General features: G+C 42.5%; 1 protein-coding gene across 2 annotated transcripts in view; it reads left to right on the top strand.

Annotated features, from left to right (window-relative positions):
• Positions 1–27,317, top strand: part of RETREG1 (reticulophagy regulator 1) — a 143,344-nt gene that overhangs the window by 90,899 nt on the left and 25,128 nt on the right. The window contains exon 1 of one of the 2 annotated variants that reach the window (XM_003263176.3): positions 15,693–16,761. The exons of the other annotated variant lie outside the window; for it this stretch is intronic. Coding sequence (XP_003263224.1) covers positions 16,727–16,761 — 35 coding nt within the window. The 5' untranslated portion in view covers positions 15,693–16,726. Of the gene's footprint in view, positions 1–15,692; positions 16,762–27,317 lie in introns of those variants that run through there. 2 annotated transcript variants of the gene reach the window in all.

The raw sequence follows: 27,317 nt of genomic DNA, 5'->3' as shown, positions 1-27,317 counted from the left end.
AGGGGCTTGAGCATCTCGGAGGACGCAGATCAGCACAGTGTCCCCCCGTGCACAGCCACCTGTTGGGGCCAGAGGACGTAGGTCAGCACAATGTCCCCCGTGCACATCCACCTGCAGGGGCTGGAGGACGCAGGTCAGCACAGTGTCCCCTGTGTACATCCACCTGCACGGGTGTGCAAGCACATGTTGTTTCCTGGCTTCTCATACGGCTTCTGACACAGCACATCCCTTCCTCTTCACTTACTTTTAGGATTGGGATGATGTTTAGATTTTAACTGCTTGGGAAGGACACAGAAGCTGGAGTAGCAGGAGTGTCAAACAGCCACTGCCCTCTACAATGTTCAACACAACTTGTGATTTCATTGTCCCGTTAAAAATAATATAAAACCACGTTTGATAGAAACAAATTCTCCTTGGTTATAAATAAGCAGGCCTAAAGCAGCGTCTGGCAGCATGAATCCACCATGAAAATTTATGATGAATTGTGTGTATGACGTTGCCATGGTTTGATGCTAAAAGTAGATGGATGTAAAGAAGCCAAGTCCCCTTTCTATTTTAAACCTTGGACTTCCTCTAGTACTCGAAATAGGAAAGAAACATGAAAGGTAAGGACTAGTGGCACACATGGAAAGGAAATCTGGATGTGGTTTAAGTTTCGGAGATTTTATCGAAGTGAGGGGGGAAATGGCAGGCTGTCGTTCATGGCTTTCATGGGAGCACATTGGAAATGGTTCACACAGCTCACTGCAGTGGAGACAGTCACAGCATCCAGGAGCACATGTGTTGCCTTGTCTCACATGTGTTGGTGGAGACGCACACTGGGGCACAGATGGTGCCCTGTTGGTCAGCTCAGCTCAGACTCTGGGTTCGTTGCTGGTATTGCCTATTGGCTGGGGCTGATGTGGGTGGGAAGGAAGTGCCATCATCTTCGAGGGAACTGATTGCCCTGTGGTTAAGGCTGAGCTCAGCTGGAAGGCGGGGCAGGGTTGGACCAGTTGAGGGGAGCCCTGCTGAGAGGGCAGATAGGGGCACTGAGGCAGAGAGGTGGCTCCTTCAGATCGCCTGGGGTTGGAGGAGGAATCAACAGAAAAGCGAGGCAAGAACAAGTTTGTGGCTGGAACAAACGTGAGCATCAAAATCACAGATCACTGGATTACCGCCCAAAGTATATGGAAAACACACAAGTCCTCACTGATGGAAATAAATGATTGGACAAACAAGTATTAATAAACTGGGGGGAGGGGAGAGGCAGGTTTTTCTTGTAAGCCACCAAATACTGTACGTTGATACTCCCCCGTTCAGGAGTTAGAGTCCTGTCCCTTGCGCCACACTCCCTCCCTCTTTGAGCGTGGATTGGATTTAGTGATTTGCTTTCAAAGAATAGAGGATGGAAAGGGAAAAATAATAACTTTACCATTGCAAACTTGGCAAGCTACTTTATCCAAGTGATCAAGTTAACGACACAAGTGATATGCCATTTGGACATCATGAGCCCCACAATATGATGTGATGAGAGGGGTGCTTCACCTCATGGTACTCTCCCCCCAACCCAAAATCTCAGCCTAATGACGAGAAAAACATCAGACAACTCCAAACTGACGCATCTCTACAAAATGTTCCTCAGATCTGTCAAGGTCATGATAACTGAGGAAAGTCCAGGCCATTCTCACAGACCACAAGAGACCAAGTTGATACCAAGACTGAATGTGGCATGGTGCCCTGGAGGGTATCTGGGTATCCTGAAGTAAAAAAAAAAAAAAAAAAAAAACCTAGCAAAGTACAAGCAAAGTCCGGAATTTAGTTCACAGTATCGTACCGATGGTTTGTGGTTTCTACAAATGCGCCATGGTAACGTAAAATATTAACATGGGGAAAACTGGGTGAGAGAGATCAGGAGCTGTCTTTGTAACTCTTCTGTAAATCCAACGTTGTTTCTTTCTTTCCCTCCCTCCTTCCCTCTCTCTCTCTACCTCTTTCTTTCTTTTCTTTCTTCTTTTTTTTTGGAGACAGCATTGCCCAGGCTGGAGTGACAGTGGCACAGTCACAGCTCACTGTAGCCTCAACTTCCTGAGTGTGGGTGATCCTCCCCCATCAGCCTCCTGAATAGCTGGGACTACAGGCTTGTGCCACCATGCTCAGCCAACTTTTAAAAATTTTTGTAGAGTTAAGGTCCCACTGTGTTGCCCAGGCTGGTCTTGAACTTCTGGGCTCAAACGATCCTCCCACCTTAGCCTCTCAAAGTGTTGGGATTACAGACATGAGCCACTGCACCCAGCCCCAATATTATTTCAAAAAAAATTATTAAAACAAGTTTGTGTATGTCCATAGGAGAGGGGGCTGGATGCTGGAGGAAACCCCTCATGAGGAATTATCGTGGAGACAGGAGATTGGGGATTAACACCATCAGAGTCTTACTGGATCCAATTTCTCTTCTCAGAGTCTTGAAGATTCAAGTTTTGGGTTTGTTTTACTCTATTTTTAAAGCTCATGACTTTTTCTAGTCATCGAAGGTGTTTTGCTCATACCCCGAAAGAAGTGAAGCCACTTACTGGACACCTTCAAGTTGCTACATCATTTGGAACCCTGAGGTGGCCTGCAGGAGATAACCCCATGTTTCTGAGAGGACATGTGATAAACTGTGCCTCTCAAACACATGGTTTATCTCCAGACAGCGACTGAGGCAATGAGGAAATGAAAGCCCATTAGATTACTGGAGGAATCCGCCCTTCCTAAGAAGCAGTTCTGAGAATAAATCAAGGCCTTTTTTTTTTTTTTTCCACGTATCAAGATCAGCGTGTTGCTCAGCTTTTCTTGTAGCAAATGCTTCTCCAGGAGCTGGTTCCTCTTGGAAAATGCCTAGACACCACAGGATGGTAGCCCAGAAACACATTTCCCAAGCCCCATTGCTTGGGGGAGAAGTCCTTTCAGTGTCTGAGGCAATCTCTCATCCCCCTTCAAGGCTGGGTCAGCAGGTGAAGCTCATGCAGCCAAGACTGTAAGGCTGTCAGATGGTATGTGGCAAAGAGTGCCCAGTGGAGGTGCCCTGGTCCCCTGTCCCACACCCCAAAGCGAATATGGAAATAATGATTTACTTCCAGAGCTGTCAAGCTGCAAAGTCTCCCTTTCAGTTTGGCTTCTCCAAAAACTACTGGGTAAATGGATAACCAAGAAGCATCTTATCAATTGCTATTTAAGGACTGAAATCGTTTAAACCTGACATCAGCAGAGTGCAATAAGGAAGATCGACATGTAATAGAACCCATAGTTAAACAGAAGGTTATATGTAATTGCTCCTGTGTTGCATTGTGCTTTTAAACTCAGGAGATAAGGTTTGTTTTGAGCTGAGGGCCACCCTTGTAGATTCACTCCTGTCTCTACTATCCACAAAGACCTTTGTCTCTATGGTGTGTGGACTTTGAAAATTTCCACTTCCTTATGTTTGCTAAGAGCAGTGAGACTTGAGCCAGAGCTCGTTTGCTGCTATGACGATTTGTTCTAAATGTCTCAGAACCAAAGATTCTTTGTCAAGGAACTTTGCCCCTGAAACGCACAAGCCGTATCGCCTTAGAAGAGAGCTTTAAATAGGAAAGCATTCAGGAACATCCTTCAGGAACAGGGGAGTTCTGTGGAGGGCAGCTTGAACCAGCGGCAATACTAACCCCCTAGGGAATTTGGTTTTTACAAGTGTTTAAACTGTGGGGCAGAGGGTTTTAGAGAAGTTCTGAGGGATTTGGGAGGTAGGATGGGAGGGGAGAAGAATGGGAAGGAGGAGAGATAGCAAAAGAAAGTGGCTTCACATCAGAGGGATAGCAATTATGTTTTAATGAGAAGAGGAATGAGGAAATAAGTACGAATAAAACCAGTTCCAGGTGACCCACAGCACTTCTGAGAGGGAGTCACAAACCAGAATTTATAAAGACCATGTTCAGTGCAATGAAAGGAGCCTCAGTAAACACAGGACTCAATGCAGAACAAGTCAGTGGCCCTGGGGGAGGCGTGAGGTCTGAGCCCTGCCCTGTTTCCTGCAGTTATTTCTCCGGCCTTCCTAAGCTGTCACCAAGCTGCCCCCTGTCCCTCTCCGTATTTCCCGAGGCTACTCCTGTCCTCTGAATTCCTTGCCACCTCCTGCTCCTCTTTCCCACCTGCCGTCACGCCACCCTTCCTGGAGTGAAGCCACAAATAAGGGGCAAATTGGTTCTCACAGACTTTACACTTTGCATCATGTTTTCAAATGGTCATTAACCACTAAATAGCACAACTTAAAAATTATTTTAAATTAATTTAATTACTTTTAATGGCAAAACCACAATTACATTTGCACCATCCTGATAGTAGTAGTCAACGAACTTTTCTTAAAAAAAACTATTGGCTGGGCGCGGTGGCTAACGCCTGTAATCCCAGCACTTTGGGAGGCCGAGGCAGGAGGATCACAAGGTCAGGAGTTCCAGACCAGCCTGGCCAATATGGAGAAACCCTTTCTCTACTAAAAATACAAAAATTAGCTGAGCATGGTGATGGGTGCCTGTAATCCCAGCTACTCGGGAGGCTGAGGCAGGAGAATCGCTTGAACGTGGGAGATGGAGGTTGCAGTGAGCCGAGATCATGCCAATGCACTCCAGCCTGGGTGATAAAAGCAAGACTCTGTCTCAAAAAGCAACAACAACAACAACAACAACAAAACACAAAGCCCCCAAAAAACTATTGATTAAAAAGGACATTAAGCCTACCACCATAGAGATGAGCATGACAAAATAGGGCTGGGGCAGGACACCACCCTTGCAGGCTCTGACTCTTCGCCCGTGTTTCTGTCTTTCCTCACCCCCTCCCCATCATGACCTTTGCAAGTCCATGTCCTGCTCTCCTGGCCTTCTCTCCCACCAGGCTGGCCTGTCCCCCAGCAGCCCTTGGATGGCTGCAGTCTGCTCTGTCCAGGCCATGCTTTCCAGATAGCTTGGCCTCAACATACCCTTTTGGGAGGCACAGTCCCACCCATAACAGGGTCTGGCAGTAGGGGTGGCACGGACTGGACAGGGAAGGGGTGAGAAGCTCTCGCTGGCCAAAGTGATGGTCCATGACAGAGTGGTTCCAGTTGTTGGTCCCAACTGAGACCATAACAAACAAATGAACAAAATGGAAGTTCTGACTATTCAGGATAAGAAAACAGTGATATGTTGCATGACCTTACAATTCGTGGCCTATCTAGAGACACGGAGAGGGGCCTGTTAATAGTTATACCAGGACAAGAGGTGCAACTGGGCAGTGTCTGCAGTAGACTGGGAAATACGGTGACTACAGTGATACTTCCAGAACAAGAATGGAGGCAGTCCACAGGAGAGCTCAGGGGCAGGGAAGCTTCAGAGGCTCAGGGTGTTGGTTTGAGTGTCCTGGCTATTTTGGGCTGAAAGGAGCTTTGAGGAAAACACTCCATGTGCTAAGCTCAAAAAGAGTTAAAAAGATAAAAGGGTAACTGGGTTAAGTCTGATCTAATTATTACGAGAAGAGACTGAGAAAAAGGTTCTGCTTTCTCCTGCTGCCTGTCCAGATGAGGCAGGACACTGCTTGCAACTGTATCCTGAGCAACTCCGGGTTTCCAAGGACCTGAGTCAGGGGCTCTCTTTGCAGGGATTGAGACCATGTGTCAGTGACCTGCCCGCATTTAAACCTGGGGAACTCTTGTTGGTTTGGTTGTTGTATCTTTTACTTATTAAGATATGCTATAACATAGTATTTTGGAGAAAAATATTTGTATTGCTTTGAAAGCCACTGATCTAGGACAAGTCTCAGTGTGATTCCACCCACCAGGCAGCGAGAGAGGGGGGGTACCATCTCTCCCTCAGCAGCGGGGTACACATAGTCATCATTCATCAGATTGTCGTTATCGATGGCATCATTTACACCACGTGTGTAGATGCTCATTTGATCCTTTGATTTTTGTTTGTTTGGGTGTTTTCTTTTTTGTCAATTTGATCTAAGGAGAAAAATGTCCTCTTCCACTTTGTTCCAGAAATATCCTGCGTTTGATACTAGTTCCATACCCTTATTTCACTTTGGCGAAGTGCATAATACATTCTCTGAATTTTCACGGGCAACAAATTCTGTACTGGTGACATTGGAAGTCTTTGGTGGGCTATGGAAGGGTGAAGATGGGGAATTCTTAGACTCTTGAGTCAGTGGGTAGAGGGTTTGCTTCAATTTTCTTTCTTGTATTCTTTCAGCCAACACATGTCTTTTACCAAACAGTGAGCTTCTCAAAGGCAGGGACTCGGTGCTCTGACTTGAGCAAAAATCCTGAAGCTGTAGAGGCTGACTGGAGAGGTGCTCCTGAAGGTCTGTGTCCCAAGTGAGTGGGCATTTCTTTCCTGTAGGGACAGGGAAACCTGGAAAGTCCCTTTACAACCGCCTTTTCATTTAAAAGTAATCTTTTTTCTTTTTTATATTTTAAAAACTATTTTTCATATCATAAGAGTAATTTGTTGCTGAAAAATTAAAAAAAAAACAGGCAAAAAGATAAGATGGAAAATACTCATTATTTCTCTAAGCCACAGAAGAAAACCATAGTGTAGGTCCTTGAACACTTTTTCTTTCTCTCTTTTTCTCCTCTCCTCCCTTCCCTTCACCCATCCTCTCCCCCTCCTCCTCCTTGCCTTGTCCTTCTAGTTTGCCTTTCCTTCTTTGTACATATCTTTTCAGATATGTTCATCAATATATAAATATATATAAATATATAAATCAATATATAAATCCATAATATATAATATATAAATATATAGTCAATATATTTACATATATTACGTTTATATATAATCACTATATTTACATATTGATTATATATAAATATATATACAATCAATTATATGTAAATATAGTGATTATATGTAAATATACATAATTGCAGATTAATATATACATAAATGTATATTTCATATGAATGAGATATTATATATTTTGATTTCTATTCTTTCTCTCTCTCTCTCTCTTACTATGTTAGGGAAAGACTTTCCTAACAATGTCATCCTTTTTAATGGCAGCATAGGATTTCATTGAATCATACAATTTAACCTCTTACTGATAGACCTCTAGGTCGTTTTCATTTATTGGCTGTTGCAAAGAATGCTTATATTTATTTTATCTCTAAATTTTAAATTTTGTGTGTATGATTTGTGAAGTCCATAATATGTTTACAAGTAATATATGTACACTATAAATGTATATGCTTATAATTTGTAATTGCACAATATATTTGGGGGGTGTGTGCTGCTAGTGGTGCTTGATCAAAAACATGTGGCTGCCCCTAACCTCGGCAACAGATGATGAGTTGAACTAAGACAGTAACCGCCGCATGGAGTCTGAGGTGGATTGAAGTGTAGCTCAGTACATTAGGGTTGATGGGACTTGGTGATAGTCTGTCTGGTGAGGGAGAGGGAAGAATTGAGTATAGCTTCCATGTTTCTGCCTCAGTTGACCATTTCTTCACTTACTTATGTAATTAATATCAACTAATAAGATACCCTAAAAATAATATTAATATGCTATATCCTAGGAGCCAGCTCCATCGTGCTTTGTACTATTGCTGAAATACAATAATAAACAAGAACATCCCTGCCTTAAATTCTGGTGAGGTGGGGGACTCAGATAACAAGCACGTGAACAATAAAACAAGTTTCTAGCCTCTGCTTCAAGAGTGTTCAGGTCAGGCCTACACATCCTGGCCAATTGGAATGGATTTGCATTTTTGTTTTCTGGATGTAAGCTGCATTCTGCCTCTTCTCCAAGACTCCTGTTAGATATATCTTCCTCCTCATTCCAAGACTCCTATTAGCTCTATCTTCCTCCTCATTCCCATGCTCCTCAGGGATTACTTTTCCTCACTCAGTATTTTTCCCCCTGCAGGCATCTGCTGCTTCAAGCTTCACATATATGGTTTAGAAATCCTATGTTTTTTTTTTTCATTTACTTTTTGTTTTGAGATGGGGATTTCACAGTGTTGATCAGGTCGGTCTTGAACTCTTGGGCTCAGGCAATCCTCCCAACTCTGCCTCCCAAGGTTCTGAGATTACAGGCATGAGCCACTGCACCTGGCCTCTTATGATCTTTTTGGAATTAATTCGGGCTTGTTAGATTTTTTTTTGTTATATGTGTGGTGAAAAATCATTTAGAGATCCATGTTTAACTTTATTGTCTACTGTGTAGTTTAAGAAATGTCAAAACCAGGATTACAGCTTGATTGGGCGCACTAGAGGCAAGAGTGGGAGGGGGTGAATTCACAGACCTGGCCAGTCTCCTCCTGGCTTCAAGGTGGTAATTTACTCCGCAATTCTCAAACTTCACTTGTACCAGAAATGTTTGGGGGAAATGTGCTAAGATCCGGGTCCTCAGGCCCTTCCCCTGGCGATTCTGATTCTTGGAATTTCAACTGGGACTCAGGATCTGCATTTTGAAGCAAGTTCTCCAGGAGATTCGGTTGTGCTGTTCTACAGACAACATTTTTGGAAAGACTGATTTAGGGGAGGTGTTTTTGGTCTCTGTGTCTTCTGTCATTTAAGAAGATTTTTCAGTCACTTGGGCTGACTGATCAATACAGCTGATGACTTAGGACACAATACAAAGTTCTCACGCAGAGAGAGCTGACTTGAGCTATCTCTACCTCGAAGGCATCTTTTATAGTTTCAATCATATATGGATGAAAAAGATGTTGTATTCTTTTTATATGAACTACTTTGTATATTTTATAAGTAGTATAAATGTATGACTATCCCATTTACCAGACATTTGGGGTGCATGTTATAGACAACTGAAGGTTATTCCTTTAAGTTGCACTTTTTTTTTTCTTTATTTCACCTGTTTACATGGAACTGTTTCTTAATTTAGTATATGTTTCTCTCCTTTGGCAAACACAATCTACTGAAGATAGTTAAATCTTTTCAGGGTCATCATATATGTTTTTCATTCTTTCAGGTCTGACTTAGATTTGTTAAAGCCCCTACACTGAACAGCCTCAAATGTGTTTGCTCTTTGAGTCTGCCATGGTTTTTAGAGTTTTTCTTTTCCCTCACTGTTATCTGTTATTTCCCTCTCGCATTACTGTGCCTGCCTCTGGGAGCTTTCTAATTTGCTCTGGGGCTGGGAAATGATGTGACTGCGGACTATATGTTGAGTAATAGTGAAGAGGATTTGAACGAGTTTTGAGAAGCTGTTCTAGGAATAAAATGAATGTACTTTGCTGCGTTGACTTGGTGACATTATTTTAGTAGTTCAACTACCTTCTTCTAACTTACTACCTGATCCTTAACCGCAGTTGTCATATGTGTGACCTCCTGACAAGTGAGATATTGCTAGAAATCATTTATCTTGATCTGCAAACCGTTGTCTCCCCCAGTTGTGTTAGTGTTTTTATGTATACGGTTCTATAATGTGAAACGTATGAGGATTAAAACTAAAAAAATTCTCAGGCCAAAAATAGATAAATTGAGATATTGCCAAGTTATATGAAGAAAACACATTGGAATAAGGAGATTATGAGAATGACGAGGTATTTATTATGTTTCTTTAAGAGAAGAAATAGACAAGGATAAAGGAGGAGCAAGTTTCAGAAAAGTGATGGATTCTTTGCACTTGTTTCTTGGAGATACTTGTGGGGCTTCCAGGTTCCAGGAACCCTTTTACACTGCTGGTGGGAATGTAAACTAGTACAACCATTATGGAAAACAGTGTGGACATTCCTTAAAGAACTAAAAGTAGATTGACCATTTGATCCAGCAATTCCACCACTGGGTGTCTACCCAAAGGAAAAGAAGCCATTATATGAAAAAGACACTTGCATATGCATGTTTGTAGCAGCACAAGTCACAATTGCAAAAATGTGGAACCAACCCAAATGCCCATCAATCAATGAGTGGATAAAGAAAATTTTATATATATATATATAATATATATATACACACACACATATATATAATATGTATATATATTATATATATACACACATATATAATATGTACATATATTATATATATACACACATATATAATATGTATATATATTATATATATACACACATATATAATATGTATATATATTATATATATACACACATATATAATATGTATATATAATATATTATATATATACTTGTATGTGTATATATATTTTATATATATACACATGCCATGGAATACTACTCAGCCATAAAAAGGAATGAAATAATGGCATTCGCAGCAACCTGGTTGGAGTTGGAGACCGTTATTCTACGTGAAGTAACTCAGGAATGGAAAACCAAACATCATATGTTCTCACCTATAAGTGGGAGCTAAGCTATGAGGATGCAGAGGCATAGGAATGATACAGTGGACTTTGGGGACTTGGGGGGAATGGTGGGAGGGAGGTGAGGGATAAAAGACTACACACTGGGTACAGTATAAACTGCTTGGGTGATGGGTACCCCAAAATCTCAGAAATCACCACTAAAGAACTTATCCATGTAACCAAATACCACTTGTTCCCTAAAAACTATTGAAATAAAAAAATGAAGCTAAAACATTTCAAAATAAGATAGAAGGCCGGGCGTGGTGGCTCACGCCTGTAATCCCAGCACTTTGGGAGGCCGAGGTGGGCGGATCACGAGGTCAGGAGATCGAGACCATCCTGGCTAACACGGTGAAACCCCGTCTCTACTAAAAATACAAAAAATTAGCCAGGCATGGTGGCAGGCACCTGTAGTCCCAGCTATTCAGGAGGCTGAGGCAGGAGAATGGCATGAACCCGGGAGGCAGAGCTTGCAGTGAGCCGAGATCGCACTACTGCATTCCAGCCTGGGCGACAGCGCGAGACTCTGTCTCAAAAAAAAAAAAAAAAAAAAAAAAAAAAAGAAACAAATATCTAATGAATTAAAAAAATCACTGAATATATTGAAGATAAAAGTGAAACAAGGCAAAAATACAAATTCCAAAATGAAAGTATCTGTACTAACTTCATGCAGGTGGCATGAGGTGGTGCTGAGAACCAGCAGGCCTTCTTTGGGCCAAGTTTCTGGTTACAGATCCCACAAGTAGAAAACAGGACCTTTGGGCTCTCCCATATTTGCAGAAGATTCAACACTTGATTCCTTCTAGGTTAAAAATAAGAATGTGGGAGGGAGATGGCTCCTAGAGAACATTGAGCTCTAGGTTATTAATCTCCTCCCCATAAGTCAAGCAAAAGCACCCACCATCTACTCTCCCCACACCCAGCTTTTAAATTAAGTTTTAACTCAGAATGAGAGTGACGAATTCCTTAATAGCAGTATATAAATAATTTTTGTGTTATGACCAAATTTAATTCATCCATATCTTAAAAAGATTGATTTTAATCATATTTAAAATTGTGTTTTAAAGTTAATTTAAATTATATGTTTAGTCTGTCATAGATATTAAACACAATATGAATTATTAAAAAAAGTGCAGTCAGAATGGAGTTGCCAGTCAGCACAAGATCATGACAAGGAAGAAGGGGACAGAGGTGGCAGAGCACAGAGTCAGGGGTTTGAGAACAGGGGTTTCAGTCAACTGAGAGGCTCCTGTGGGAGAAGGAGCACCGAACAGAGAAAACAGGACTCATTCTCGCAAATGTTTTTCTGAAAATGGCCCAAGTGGCAGATAGGTTAGGATATGAGGACCTTGTAGAGTTGACTTGAAATGCCCACCACGGAGGTATTCTTTCTTCTGTCTGAGAGGCTGGTTGATTATTGTCTTAAGAGTGAGCCTTTGGGGCTTCCTCTAGTGAAGAAACAGTCCAAACCAAAAAGAGCCGGTCCATCAGATGGCTGGTGTAAAAATGGACAATGTCTTGTCCAATGGCCTGGCCATTTACAATAAAGGCAGATATTGGGGCATGGAGTTATTTAGTTTGGGACTCCTTGATTTTGTTTTAAAACGTGTGCAAGGAGGTCCCCTTGGTCCCTGTAGCTGTTGTGGCTCTAAAGACATGTGTCTGTGTGCCTTTTGTAAGGAGTTTCCCCACTGTGGCCGCTGTAACTCTATGTTCCCTTTGCTAAGGGTCACAATATTTCTTTAGAAAAGCACAGGTTCTGGATCCAAAGTTCTTTTACATGAAATTGGCTGGAGTTCTAGATGGTTGAGTTCTAGAATCCTCAGATCCAGATGAGCCCATGATTCCCTGTCTTATAGTAATCTTACCTACCTACTGAACCCAGTCCAGTTTCTAATTTGACCCAGTCAGACACCCGAGGCCTTCCTACAGACCCAGCCCTGTTTCTGTCATGACTTCTGAACCAATCTGCGTCAAACAAAGTGCTCAGAAATACTCGGAGAGCCCAAAACACAAATTCACAGAGCTCAGAATCCAAGAGAGAACTCAACCATGACCCCAGTTGCTGCGAGAGATCAATGGGCACAGTGGGCCCTGGCAGTTGCCTTCGCTTGGTCTCTCGGTGTTTCTGGGAATCACTACATGTCTACTTTGAATCCCATTTCTGGCACCTGGAGCAGCCTGATGTTTCTGCTGACATCTCCTCAATCAGAACAATCACAAAAGGCCTCATTTGGCTCCAACAAGCCTGAGAAATGTAGTTTTTATTCTGGAAGGCCATGAGTACTAAAGTTAGGAAGGGATGTGAAGAGACAATCTGTCTTCACACTGGCATCTGTGTTTGGCCATTCATTGCTAATATTTTCCTATAACATCCGAGAGAGGGAAAGTCTCTCCTAGTGTCTCAGATAGAAAGTTCCAGATCTTTAATCAAAGCAGCTGTAGAGGAGATAGAAACAAAGCAAAACTCAGACTGATGGTTATGTGAAGGGGAAAAAGGTGTCAAGAAAGGTGAACGTTTGGCTTTGAAGTGGCAATGATTTTCTAGGGCATACTATATGATGAAATTGCAAAGGAAAATAAAAATTCTCATTTTAAGTATATTACTAATATTAAATGGAGATACATTTGGAAAGAGAGTGTGTACTGGAAAACGTAAAATGTGGAGGTATCTGGACCCTTGGGCTTCTGCAGCATGTGTAGGCTCTGCTGGAGTGGAAGGACACCCAGCCAAGGCATAGTGACCTGGAGGTGACTCCTGGCTCTGTCACCTGCAAGTCACCTGGCTTTGCTGTGCCACAGTTTCAGCATCTAAAAATCTTGATGATCACTTCAGTGGCACTCAGGGTCTCTCGCACATCTGAATTCTGTGAATCCTTAAGTTCTAGATGTCTAGTAGGTTTCAGGTCAGTGAGGAAACCCTTAGCACCTTAGTCACCAGCAGGGTGAAAGGTGCCATCAGGGTGAAGAAGCCATTTTAGGCCTTCAGTGGGGGACACTTGTCGATTGTGTAGCTACACTCAGGATCTGTTGTCTGTTTTCTCTCTGATAGGGTTTGGATCTGTGTCCCCACTAAATCTCATACTGAATTGTGATCTCCAGTGTTGGAAGTGGGGCCTGCTGGGAGGTGATGGGGGATCATGGGGGTGGAGTTCTCATGAATGGTTTAGCACCATCCCCTCTTCATACTCTCTCTTGCTCCAGCTCTGGCTATGTGATGTGCCTGCTCTCCCTTCCCCCTCCACCATGATTCTAAGTTTCCTGAGGCCTCCCCAGAAGCTCAGCAGATGCCAGCCATGCTTCCTGTACAGCCTGCAGATCCATGAGCCAATTAAACCTCTTTTCTTTATAAATTACCCAGTCTCACGTATTTCTTTATAATAATATGGGGCTGGACTAATACACCCTCCTTGTTCCTGTGAATTTTAGGAATTACCACAAATATACCTAAAGGGGACTCCGTGGTTGGAACAAGCAATTTTAACGTGCATGTTGGGGCGCTAAAACAAAGTACTGGTGTTCCTTGACCTACCGTGGGATTATAGCCTGAGAAACCCATCCTAAGTTGAAAATATTGTAGATTGAAAATACGTTTAATCCACCTAGCCTACTGAACATCAAAGCATAATCTAGCCTACCTTAAACATGCTCATAACACTTACATCAGCCTATGGTTGTATAGAATCAGCTGGCATCACAGTTCACTGAAGAGTACCGGCTGCCCACCCTCGTGATCGTGGGGCTGACTGGGAGCTGAGGCTCCTGGCTGCTGCCCAGCTTCACAAGAGAGTACCCCACCACATGTCGCTAGCCCAGAAAAAGATGAAAATTTAAAATTTGACGCACAGTTTTTGCTGAAAGTGTATTGCTTTTGCACCCCTGTAAAGTCAAACAGTTGTGAAGTTGAGCCATCCTAACTTGGGGACTGTCTGTAATGGTAAATTTTTCCTGTTGGTAATAGCTAATTCATCTGTTATAGCACTAAATCAGTTCATCATCCTTTACAATGGAGAGGCAGGTCTCAGGGATATATTCAGTTCTGTGGTAACCAGCAACTAAGATCAACAACAGTTATGTTCAGGGATTCAAGAAATAGTAAGCCAGAAGCTTAGGAGAAAGAAAAGGTAAAATTCGTGGGATAGAATGATCAGAGCTGAAAGTTAGATAAGAGAATTAACCTTCTGTGTTGATTAGGTGTTTTTTTTTTTCTTTTTGTTGTTGTTGTTGTTGTTTTTTCAAGACAGGGTCTCACTCTGTCGCCTAGACTGGAGTGCAGTGGTGTGATCTAGGCTTGCAGCAACCTCCGCCTCCCAGGCTCAAGTGATTCTTCTGCCTCAGCCTCCCGAGTAGCTGGGATTACAGGCACGCGCCACCACGCCCGGCTAATTTTTGTATTTTTAGTAGAGACAGGGTTTCACTATATTGGCCAGGCTGGTCTCGAACTTCTAACCTCAGGTGATCTGCCTGCCTCGGCCTCCCAAAGTGCTAGGATTACAGGTGTGAGCCACCGCCCCCAGCCGATAAGGTTTTGTGCAAGTGCCAAAATATTATCATTGATAATATTTTCAGCATTTCAACTTTTCAGTTATTTAAAAACCTGGAATTTCTAATAGTATAGCACATTCCTCTGCCTCTGAGAGGCTCTCACACACCCCGACCTTCAGAGCTCAGCCTATGACTGTTTTCTTTCAAGTGCCTGGTATTTCAGTTGTGTGTCTGAGTAACCACACCTAGTTCATCTTAGACTTTGAAGTGTCTAAAATGTTTGGTCTTGCGTAAAATATGAAATGCTGTAAGGAATTGTTAATTGTGAGATGCATACATCACAAAATAACTAACACTATCCAAAAGAAAGCAGATGTTATTTGTTTTGACATTTCTTTAATGTAGTAGAAAGTCACTTTGAAATGTACAAATGGTAAAATATATATTAAATATAGATAACATGCTAGGATTAGCTATAACATAACAGAATACACAGATTTTTAGTTTTTTATTTTTAAAATTTATTTTATTATTAGCGTTTTAAAGAAGCAGGGTCTTGCTCTGTCACCCAGGCTGGAGTGCAGTGGCACGATCTTGGCTCACTGCAGCCTCCACCTCTGGGGCTCAAGCAATTCTCTCACTCCAGCCTCCCAAGTTTCTGGGACCAAAGGAGCATCCCATCAGGCCCGGCTAATTTTATTTTTGGTAGAGATGGGGTCTCACTGTGTTGCCCAGGCTGGTCTTGAACTCCTGGGCTCACATGATCCTCCTACCTCAGCTTCTCACAGTGCTAGGATTACAGGCGTGAGCCACAGCACCTGGCAGCACATTTCGAAAAGAATATTGCTTCTTAATAATCAGATCTTGCTTTCTGCCATCCCTAATATTCCTAGTCAAGAAAAAAAAATGGCTTCAACTTTTTGTCCAAAGCTTTCAGGATATATTCCTAAAGAAATCTCAGTAATATTTCTTCTGGCCTTTTTGAGAGCAAGATTTGAAGGGATTTTTATCATACTCTTTTAAAAAAGCAAATGAGGGATAGCTCTCTTTAGTGACAAGCCAAGCTATGAAAACATCCAGACCCACAATCCTTCCTGTGCCAGTGTCAGGCTGCCCCTAAGGACAGGGAAGTCCTGGGGAGAAAGCATTTTGCCCAGATGAACACATGAACTCAACATTCGTGTGCATGCTTCCGGTGAGTTGAGAAATCTAGATGACCCAAAAAGATTTTCTTGCAAAACAATATCCCTCAAAACCCCGTTGCATAATGGCTTTTGTTTTAAACTTTTTTGAGTAAGGGATCTTTTTGCTGAGTGGCTAGGCGTTTTCCAAACAAACTCCCCAACCCTCACAGGTACAGCCTGTTTTGCTGTCTGCTCTCCAACTCCCTCCTGTGACTCGAAGTAGGAGATTTGATAGCCCAGGGTGAAGTTTCAACCTCCTGTGGCCACTCCACCCTTAGGTGGGTGCCTAGTCATGCCAGAAAAAAAAAAAAAAAAAAAAAAAAAAAAAAGCTGGGGGAAGAGAAAGGGCAGGCGGGCCTAGGTGAAGTCATCCGATGAAGGTTACTGGCTGAGCAGGGACACCTTCTCACAGGACTGGAGAGAGAATGCGGGGCAGCTGGGCAAGGCTTACTTCCAGCTGCCTGTCATGGTACTGGGAGTAAGAGGTGACCTATTTATTTTTAGAAGGGGGCAGTGATAATAACCCAGCTCCTAGCTTCATTCAAGGCAGGCAGGCGCTTTGGAAGTTTGTAAACACCAACTTTCTGAGTAAGGGAGGAGCACTTTTTTTCCAGAAAGGAAAGAACGTCTCTACTGGGTTTTTTTCCTCCTGATATTCAGCATTAGAGTAGAAAAGAAACTATTGTTTGGCCACATTAGCTGCGGTTAGCAGGTGCTGCAGCCTTCGCCACTGTTATTATTTTTAAAGGGCAGAAATGCCTGAAGGTGAAGACTTTGGACCAGGCAAAAGGTAATTGTGATATATACATACTTACTTATTCTTCAGTCTGTTTCATTGGCTAGTTATCTTTTTAAAAATATTATGACTGATTTAAAAAGGAGTTTAAAATGTAAAAATATTAAGAATGCAGTCCTTTAATTCCAGGAAACATAATTTTCTTTGGCACGAGCTCACTCAAGAGAGGCAAATAACTTAAGGTCCTCTTAAAAACTTATGCCAATAAGTGCTTTTCTTGAATCAGAAAGTGGTGGCCTGAAATTTTTTAAAAAAGTGTTTCCAAGCACATCATGTAGAATCTACTTGAATGTTTTAATGTTGGATTTTTCACATGAGATGATAGTTGTTGGAAATATAAGCTATTGAACATTTTAAAAAACCTTTTGCATTTTAAAGATTTGTTAAGCATTTCTAAAGGTTAAACATTGGAACAATATACCATTTTGATACTGTAAAACTTTTTAAAACCACAGTTCTTATTGTTGAAAATGTGATTACTTGGGCTCCCTTTACAGGGAGTACATTAATTGTATCACTATTTATATTAATATCTAACTCTAAGAAGGGGGAGATCAAGAGGAGGGAAAGAAAACAGACAATTAATTCCTGCTCATATGAGCATAACTGTGCCTAGAGTGAAAGTCTGCATTTTAGCCCCATTGCTGTGAACAACTTTTGTATGAGTCAGTTAGATGCCTTCATTGGAATTCTAATTGGGGCCATTGAAATTTGGATATGAAGTAGACAGAAAATTACTAAACAAGAAAAGGAGTTGGACAATTTTCTTGCCAAAGAAAGTGGAAACTGGTAACTCTCTAGGAACAAGGGCACCAAAATATATTTTTGTCATTGTATTAAAGATAAGCATCCCCTTTCAGCCATGGGTATATGGGGCATGTTTGTGTGTGTGGTAATTATAATCAGTTGTAGTAGAGTCTGTAAAAGCTGCTTTTCTCTAGTTTTCTAGTTTCCATTTTCTTACAAATTCCTTCCTAGTACATCAACATTATGTTGACATTTAATTGAACAATGAAACAACTTTCTATATAAAATGACACAGTAAATCAAGTACTTGAAGATGACATTTACAGAAATGCTTAGAGTGGGATATGGGTTAACTAGCTGGTTAAGAAAACATTTCCAGAAAAGTGTAAATGTCAGGTTCAGTTTCGAGATGATGGGTTGATTTACTTGTATGTATCCCATTCATGACATTTTAACATTTCTGGAAGCAGGACTTTTATTTTCCTCTTGGCACCTAGGCACTCCCACCAGCTCTCTATGTAGAATTTTACACAGAATAGGCATTTTTAATACATACTTGTAGAATGAAATGGATTGATAAGCTATTTGATACGTGCAGTACATATTTATGGGGCCTACTCATTTTAGAGGTTGAAAGAACGGAGAGATTTGGCAGAAATGTGATTAGGGTTGCTTTAATGAAATGCAATATTTTCACAATTAAGTAGTAATTATTGATAAATATTTTGAACCAACAGTTTGTGATATATACTAAACAAACATAAGAATTTTTTTCTAAGAATGCTTTACTGGTTAACAAGGGTAACCAGATAAGAGTGTACAGATATTATATAGCTATAGACTCACATAACTATATATTATACACATATATAATGATTATTATTACCCAGGATTAGTAATATATTGGAATGAAAATGGGAGACTCCCCCTCCTTTGAGGTAGCATATTCCTGTGCCACCTCCCCCTGCTACCTGTAGTTTTAATTTTGATAACTTTAAGGTTTTACCCATTGGTGGTTTTCTATACAATATACTTTGTCTTACTTCATACATTTGTTTTTTCCCTTATCTGTGCAGAAAGAAGGGGCATCCCAGACAGGTAGAAAGTTTAGAGCTAGGCTAGAAATAAAAGATTACAACTGGCCTGGTGCCGTGGCTCACACCTGTAATCCCAGCACTTTGGAAGGCCAAGGCAGGAGGATCCCTTGGGTCCAAGGGTTTGAGACCAGCCTGGGCAATATAGGGAGACTCTGTCTGTACAAAAAATACAAAAAATTTAGCCAGGTGTGTGCTGCACCAGGGGTGCTGAGGTGGATCACCTGAGCCCGGGAGGTGGAGATTGCAGTGAGCTGTGTACTCCAACCTGGGTGACAGAGTAAGACCCTGTCTCAAAAAAAAAAAAAAAAAGATCGCAATGGAACAGGAATTTGACTCTTGCTACCTTTGAGGTGAAATGCCATCGGACAAGTCTTTGGGGCCTTGTCTGAAAGAGAAATAACTGCTGGAAGTTGTTCATACTGACAAAGTGCATTCTTAGAACTTGATTGCAGCAGGTTCTAGTTGAGTCTTACACTGAGGCTTTTTCATGTGACTTCAGTCCCATTTTGGCACTTGGTGTCCTAGCTTGCTCTGGAACCATCAGTGAGCTAAATCTCAGTTTGGTTTTTAAAAAATCAGTGGAAGCCAAATGCTCCGCAGCTTCATAAGTGTATCTGGGTGTAGGGCCCAGGCATGCAGGGCAGACTGCTGTGTGTGCCCTGCTCTGATGGCCCCAAGGCACCATTTAATATTCACCAAATGGACTTGGTGAACCAAGGGCCTGAGAGGGGGCAGGTCCAGGAAAGACCCTCCTCCTTGTGGTTTATCTTTTGTCAGCAACACGTGGTATTAGTAGGAGCCTCTGGAGACTCCATGCCCTTTTCCAAGGTCAAGAGACAGGGGAGAGGGTGAGCCTGAATGCCACTCTGAAGCAGGCGAGGAAGGCAGAAGCCTAAACAGGGAGCCTCAGGGGCCAGAGAAGAAGGAAAGAACAATGGGGGCAGTGACTAGGACAGCAGACAGGATCAAGAAATAGGAGGAAACATGTACCCTGGCCAGAGGCCTGGCTCTGCAATGGTTCCTTGGCCCCATCTTGGAGCCGGGGCCTGGGAGGGCCTCTGATGCCTTCAGCAAGCAGCCTGGGCTGAGGGGTATGGAAAGGGGGACAGTCCCTGTTCCAGCTGTCCTGAAGGGAGAGGGACCCTAGGCACCAAGACGGAGCTCTTCATGCATCTTCTTGTGGAAGCGCTTTCCAGCTAACTTCCCGGATAATTGTGTTCACACGTTCATTGCTTCACTTGGTAGGGCTTTATGGCACTCCCAATGTCAGCCAGCTGCAATGCCAGGAGCTAGGGTAATGCCAGGAGCTAGGGTGATGTCAGGCCCCTGCTGTCATGGAGCACACAGCCCAGGTGTGGAGACAGACCCCAAGGTGAAAAATAAGTAAGCAAGAGTATTTCAGATAATAGGGCCTGAGGAAATGAAACTTAAAATGGTCTTGGGGAGAGTACCTGGCGTGCAGGCTGGGGGAGGGGATTAACAGCAGAATGTCACCTGCTAATCCAGGCCCCGTGAAACATCCTACTGGGCTTGTCATACAGTAAGGACTGAAAAGTTTGTCTGCAAAGGCCACTGAGTCCGTACAACTGGAGTTTAGTAATACCAGTTTTGGGTCCTCACAGGCCTTTTGTGATCGCTGGACTCTGGAGCGGTAGGGCTGCCATACATTTGTGTTCTGGATACACGAAGGTTATTGTATTTAAGACCACCAAAGCACTTTTAAAGCCAAAACGTCCTTAGTAATTGCACTGAATTTTATTCTTGGAAGTTTAAAAGAAATTGACTTAAATATATTCTGCAATCCAGATGTTTTAATAATTCAGATTAGCCAGATTTTAGGCTTCATTTTACATTGTTGACAAAGCCTATTGTTGATACTACCGTTTCTTTAAAAAATCAGGTGAGGAGGAGAAAAGCCTGGCACAGGAGCCTGACCAGGGTGCAGCTGGGATTCCTATGAGCCAGCATATTTCAGCTTTTGTATGTTTGAAAAGGTCGCATGTGGCCTTTGGTTTTGAAACAGGTACAGAGAGCTGAAGTAAACAAAGTTCACACAGCCGTGAAGTGAGGGAGTTGCGATTTGAAGGCAAGTGGCTGACTCCTGAGGAACCTGTGCAGTTAGACACGTATATAGCTGTTATGTGCTGGCAACACCCCGGGTGTGTTTAGCATTTAGAAGGGCAATGTGGGCGCAGAAAGGTCAGTAGGATTGACACCCAAGGAGAAAGGAGAGAGTGGCCGAAGTGGGAGAGGTACATAGGAGTTGTCACTGAGCCATGTAGGCAGCAGTGTGATGGTGAATGTCATGGAATCTGCTCTCTGTGGTAGGGAAGCCCTGATCTTTAGCATTTGCTGATTCCTGTAGTGTAAATACACTCCCACTGTGGTTGATTTCACATCACCACATGAAGTCACTAAAAGTGGAGCTGGAACTACTCACAATAGCAAAGACATGGAATCAACCCAAATGCCCATCAACGATAGACTGGATAAAGAAAATGTGGTACATATACACCATGGAATACTATGCAGCCATGAAAAGGAATGAGATTGTGTCCTTTGCAGGGACATGGATGGAGTTGGAAGCCGTTATCCTCAGCAAACTAATGCAGGAACAGAAAACCAAACGCTGCATGTTCTCACTTATAAGTGGGAGCTGAACAGTGAGAACACGTGGACACATGGAGGGGAACAACACACACTGGGGCCTGTTGGGGGATGGGTTGGGGGGAGGGAGATCATCAGGAAAAATAATGAATGCATGCTGGGCTTAATACCTAGGTGATGGGTTGATAGGTGCAGCAGACCATCATGGCACACCTTTACCTGTGTAACAAACCTGCACATCCTGCACATGTACCCTGGAACTTAAAATAAAAATTAAAATAAAAAAAACAGTGAAGCTGGAAAGAGAATCAAAATATTGGCTTTCATGAGCCTGCAGAGGTCAGACCCAATACACCACCGACTGCGGGCCAAGATAAGAGTGAGCATTTAATTCTAACTGTGCTGTGGCTCCTCATTTATATATCCCTAAGGTATAATAGACATTCAATAAAAGTTTGTGGAAGGAATTATTTAGTTTTCTTTTCTTTCTTTTTTTTTTTTTTTTTTTTTTTGAGATGGAGTCTCGCTCTCTCACCCAGGCTGGAGTGCAGCGATCTTGACTCACTGCAGCCTCCGCCTCCCAGATTCAAGCAGTTCTCTGCCTCAGCCTCCTGAGTAGCTGGGATTACAGGCGCCTGCCACCATGCCCAGCTAATTTTTTGGTATTTTTAGTAGAGATGGGGTTTCACCGTCTTGGCCAGGCTGGTCTTGAACTCCTGACCTCATGATCCACCCACCTTGGGCTCCCGAAGTGCTGGGATTACAGGTGTGAGCCACTGCACCTGGCTTATGGAATTATTTATTTTTCTTCCACTCTTCTACCATAGTCATGGAAAATGTCTCTTAGATATGGAAAATGTTTACTACTTTTGAAATCCTATTTTGTCCCAGCTGGGCTAATATTTAAAATTGATTAAGAACATGTAGAACAATGCAATCTTTTTGATGCAAGAGAGTTTGTTGAGTTTGTTTTGCATGAGCTATCTGAATCACCAGTTAATAAGCGGTGTGCTTCATAAACCCTTGCAGTGCCCCAGTGAGTTTCCTGTAATCACACCCCTGTGAAAGCTGATTTCTGTTTTATAAACACAGAGTGACTAATTCTTTGCTGCTGTTTGTAAAATGTGATGAAGGTTTCTCTGGTTTACCATGCCCAAGGAGGGCTGCAGCTGCTATGTGTGGCCATGGGGAGGGTCTGTCGTTGGTGGCTGACAGGACAAAAGCCTAATTGTGTGGGCTTCCCCTTATTCCCAGCCTCTTCTCTCTCTATGGCAAATCTGTGTCTAAATCCATTAGAGTGTCTTGCTGCTTCTCCACAGTGGGCTAATCTGGGTCCTGCAGAAACTATGTGGGCATGAAATCTTGCCTGAGGGCAAGTCTGGTACACCACTATTCATATATTTTAAAAACAACGTCTCTTTAAACAATTTTCCCACTAAAGGATGTTATAGCTGTTCATTTGGGAAGATAAAAATAGTATTGGGAAAAAAATATAATGGTGAACAGATCAACTGTAATCTTAATGCCTCGAAAAAATACTGTTACACTGTCTTCTAGTTCTTCCTGGATATATTTTCTTGGCAAAGTTATAATAAGTATCTCATATGTACAATTTTGTCTGCTGCCTTTTTCTCTCAGCAGCATTTCTCAGTGGCATCTAGACATTTTGGAAGCATTTTTAAATGCCTCCAAAAATATCCTATCCTTTGGATTGACCCACGTTTATTATTGCGTTTCTTAAGGCCTGGGCCCAGAAGCTGGGAAAGCATCATTCCCACCATATTCAACTGGTCAGGCAGCCCAAGAGCCCTGATTAGAGGGGAGGGGACGTAGAGCCCACTTTCCCTTGGGAAGAATGTCAAAGAAATTGGGCTTTAATTTACAACTAACTGAAAGAAAAAAAAATGCTTACTTAGGCCGGGTGTGGTGGCTCACACCTGTAATCCCAGCACTTTGGGAGGCCGAGGCAGGTGGATCACGGCGTCAGGAGATCGAGACCATCCTGGCTAACATGGTGAAACCGTCTCTACTAAAAATACAAAAAAAATTAGCCAGGCGTGGTGGCGGGTGCCTGTAGTCCCAGCTACTTGGGAGGCTGAGGCAGAATGGTGTGAACCCGGGAGGCGGAGCTTGCAGTGAGCCGAGATTGTGCCACTGCACTGCAGCCTGGGCAACAGAGTGAGACTCCATCTCAAAAAAAGAAAATGCTTACTTAATATTTATAGCTATAAAATTTTATCAGTTGTTAGTGGAAAGGATATCTCTGGTAGTACTTGCCATCTGGTGCTCTCTTGTGCTGTTAAAAAAATGCAGGCCAGGCTGGGTGCGGTGGCTCACGCCTGTAATCCCAGCATTTTGGGGGGCCGAGGCAGGTGGATCATTTGAGGTCAGGAGTTCGAAACCAGCCTGACCAACATGGTGAAACCTTTTCTCTACTAAAAATACAAAAAAATTAGCCGGGCATGGTGGCACATGCCTGTAGTCCCAGATACTTGGGAGGCTGAGGCAGGAGAATTGCTTGAACCTGGGAGGCAGAGGTTGCAGTGAGCCAAGATCATACCACTGCACTCCAGCCTGGGCAACAGAGAGAGACTTTGTGTTAAAAATAAATAAATAAATAAATAAATAAAAAAAAAAAAATAAAAATTGCAGGCCAATGAACTCTCTCCCTAACAGAATGATGCGTAGTTGCTTGATGAATAGCTCTTCTACATGGAATAACTTTCCAGTTAATTGAAGCTTGCATTTTAAAGTGTAAACACTGAATGATTTTAACCATTTTAACCATTCTGCTGGGTGACTGTGAGCATGGGTTTTAGAATGATGCAATGCTGTTTTTACTCTTGGCTGCAAATCTCAGCCTTAACCAGGTACTAGCTATGTGACTTGGGGTAAGCTACTTAATCTCTCTGAATTTCATTTTGTCATCAGCAAAATGGGGATAATAATACCTGCTTTATAGGTTTGTTTTATAGATTAAATATGGTAAGCCACATTAAATATTCACTTTAGCGAATGGCTCATTGTTAAGTCCTCAAAAGTAATTGTTAACAATAATAAATGATACATAAGTTATACATTTCCTTAAGCAATACAAGATAGGTCACACTGAGTGGAAACACCTCAAACCATCTGTGGTTTACCCCTAGAGAAAATCCTGATTGCCAGACATAATATATAGGGCAGGTCCTTAACGTGTGGTCTACCCACTCTCTCTAGGTGGTAGTCTCCTCTAGGGGGTGTGCAAAGTTACCTGGGGCCCCTTTTCAGGAGAAGCTCCAGCTCCCTAAACAGCTCCGGAGTGCATTCCTGGTCAGTCGGGTCTAGAGGGTCTGTGGGCTCTTTGTGGTTTGTTCAGCTTGTTTTGACACTTCCTAGGACGGCTTTAATGCACGTGGACATTGATATTATGCCATGAAAGTATTTACTCTTTAAGGGGAAAGCAAGGATGTCTGCCCAGTGCATCTTATAGAGAGATGAGTACCCACACGGCGAATTTCAGGCTCAGGACATCCATATGTCTTTTGTGCAGTTGGTTTGCTTTAGTCTTTTGAGCACTCTGAATCTTCTGACTGGTCCTATTTCCATTTCTGATTGAGCCATTTGGAGGTTTGGAGCTAAAATTTCAGCTCTCCTGTAGCAAGTGTGTAGAACCCTCTGGAATGCACTCCTGTATGGTCTTCTTCCACATGACATTATTCTTCTTCCCTTCAGGTTCTTTAGCTTCACAGTCTCTCATTCACCCATTCTCTCATCTCTCTCTTTGCTCTCCTTGTACTGTCACACCAGTAAACTGCCTTCTTAAAACCATGGCACCTGCTGTCTCTGAATCCCAAATCGATAAAGGCATGAGGCAAAACCTGGATGTAGCAATGCATTGCAATTCATCCAGGTCACAAAGCATCCTGAGGCAGAAGTTGGGCAATGGTGGTGTAGGCAATGTCCCAGCTGTCCCTGGGAGAAGCCCATGGGCTCTGTGCATATGTCAAGAGGACAGTTGTGTTGCTCCACTTCGTATGGACAAGCTCACCCTCTTATTAGGGAGACGGAAGAAATGACGGTCTTAAAGGGAGGCTGCCATGGTCTTTCAGGCCAGGCCACAACCTCTGTCCTGCTTCAGCCTCATTTTTGCAGAGCTGGCCTGCCCTAGGTGTAATTGTTACCTGCTGGGTAAATACCATGGAGAGTATAAAAGATGTTGCTCTGTGGCCCTTAGTTGTGTCAGTTGGGGGGGGGGGCGGGAGGGCATTACCAGACTGCAGATTCTTTGCTTTGGAAGGGAGGATTGCAGTTGTGAGTGCCTGATATGGGAACAGTTGAGGGAAAGGGTCGAAGCCCAGAATGTTCTCTCACTAGTAGCAGTGATTTATGAAGGGTTGCTATGTCCCCAACATGCAAGTGTTTCATTGGTGAAGCCTGGCACTTCCAGAGTTGGGCAGATACCCACACATGATGGTGGTGGTGGTGAATGAGTGTCACGTGGTAATTACCATCAGGAATGGCCTCCTTGCTAGCCATATAAACAAAACAGAAGGAGCTGTGCACAAATGTTACTCTGACTCGAAGTGACATCGCCTGGTGATAGTTTGGTTGAATTGTAAGCAAGTGCTTCATTTTGAAAAGAAAGAAAACCCATCTATTGGTGCAGAATCTTAAAATGATACCTCTAAAAATTATAAACTATTTTAGATAAGGTAAGGGGGTTATGAATGTGTTTATGTTTCTTAGAAATTCCTAGTTTCTACTGCTTAGAACATTCTCTCCAGGAATCACAAATTATATGGCACATATATGTTTCTGGAGTAGCTTATAACATTAGTGGTGGATAACTTTCCCTCAAAAGTAACTGGGATAGATACTCCATGATTGAAGTAAACGAAATGTTAATTCTAAATACAATTCATACGCCACATAAGGACATGGCTGCATATGTGACAGTGGTCCTGTGAGATTATACTGGAGTGGAAAATTCCCTGTTGCCTGGTGATGTCTTCATCATCCTGTCCCTGGGTAGGCCAAGGCTAATGTGTGTGTTTGTGTCTTAGTTTTTAACAAAAAATTTTAAAAAGTAAAAAAAATGTCAAAAATTAAAAATAGTAAAAAGCTTATAAAACAAAGATAAAAAGAAAGAAAATATTTTTGTACAGCTATACAGTGTATGTTTTAGGGTAAGCGTTATTACAAGAGTCAAAAACTTATAAAAAAATAGAAAAGTTTATTAAGTAAAAAAGTTACAGTAAGCTAAGGGAATTATTAAAGAAAAATTTAAAGAATTTAACTCAATAAGTGTACAGCGTTTGTAAAGTCTACAGTAGTGCACAGTAATGTCCTAGGCCTTCACATTCACGCATTGCTCACTGACTCACCCAGAGAAAGTTCCAGTCGTACAAGCTCCATCCAGGGTAAGTACACTATATAGGTGCACCATTTTTTTTCTCTTTTTTTGAGACAGGGTCTCGCCGTGTTGCCCAGGCTGGAGTGCAGTGGCATGATCTTGGCTCACTGCAGCCTCAACCTCCTGGGCTCAAGTGATCCTCCTGCCTCAGCCTCCTGAGTAGCTGCAACTACAGGCATGCACCACCATGCTGGCTAATCTTTGTATTTTTTGTAGAGATTGGGTTTTGCCATGTTGCCCAGGCTGATGTTGAACTCCTGAGCTCAAGCAATCCACCCGCCTCGACTTCCCAAAGTATTGGGATTACAGGCGTGAGCTACTGTGCCTGGAGCCCCATTTTTAAAAAATCTTTTATTCTGTATTTTTGTTGTACCTTTTCTATGTTTAGATGCACAGATACTTACCACTGTGTTATAATTGCCTGCAGTATTCAGTACAGTAGTGTGCTGTACAGGTTTGTGGCCTAGAAGCAATAGGCTGTACCCTATAGCCTCGGTGTGTAGTAGGCTCTCCCATCCAGGTTTGTGTAAGTACACTCTGTGGTATTCACACAATGACAGAATAGCCTAAGGATGCATTTCTTAGAACATAGGGTCCCCATTGGTAAATGATGCATGACTGTAGTCACAGTTTCTCCATTCTGAAATACTGTGAAAACTTCCTTTTGGAAGCATAGTTGTTTGTGCTCAGGAAGGCTTTGAGAT

This window comes from Nomascus leucogenys, chromosome 6 (genome assembly GCF_006542625.1).
Source record: "Nomascus leucogenys isolate Asia chromosome 6, Asia_NLE_v1, whole genome shotgun sequence".
NCBI classification, from domain to species: Eukaryota; Metazoa; Chordata; class Mammalia; order Primates; family Hylobatidae; genus Nomascus; species Nomascus leucogenys.
This window is presented reverse-complemented; position numbering and strand designations above follow the sequence as displayed.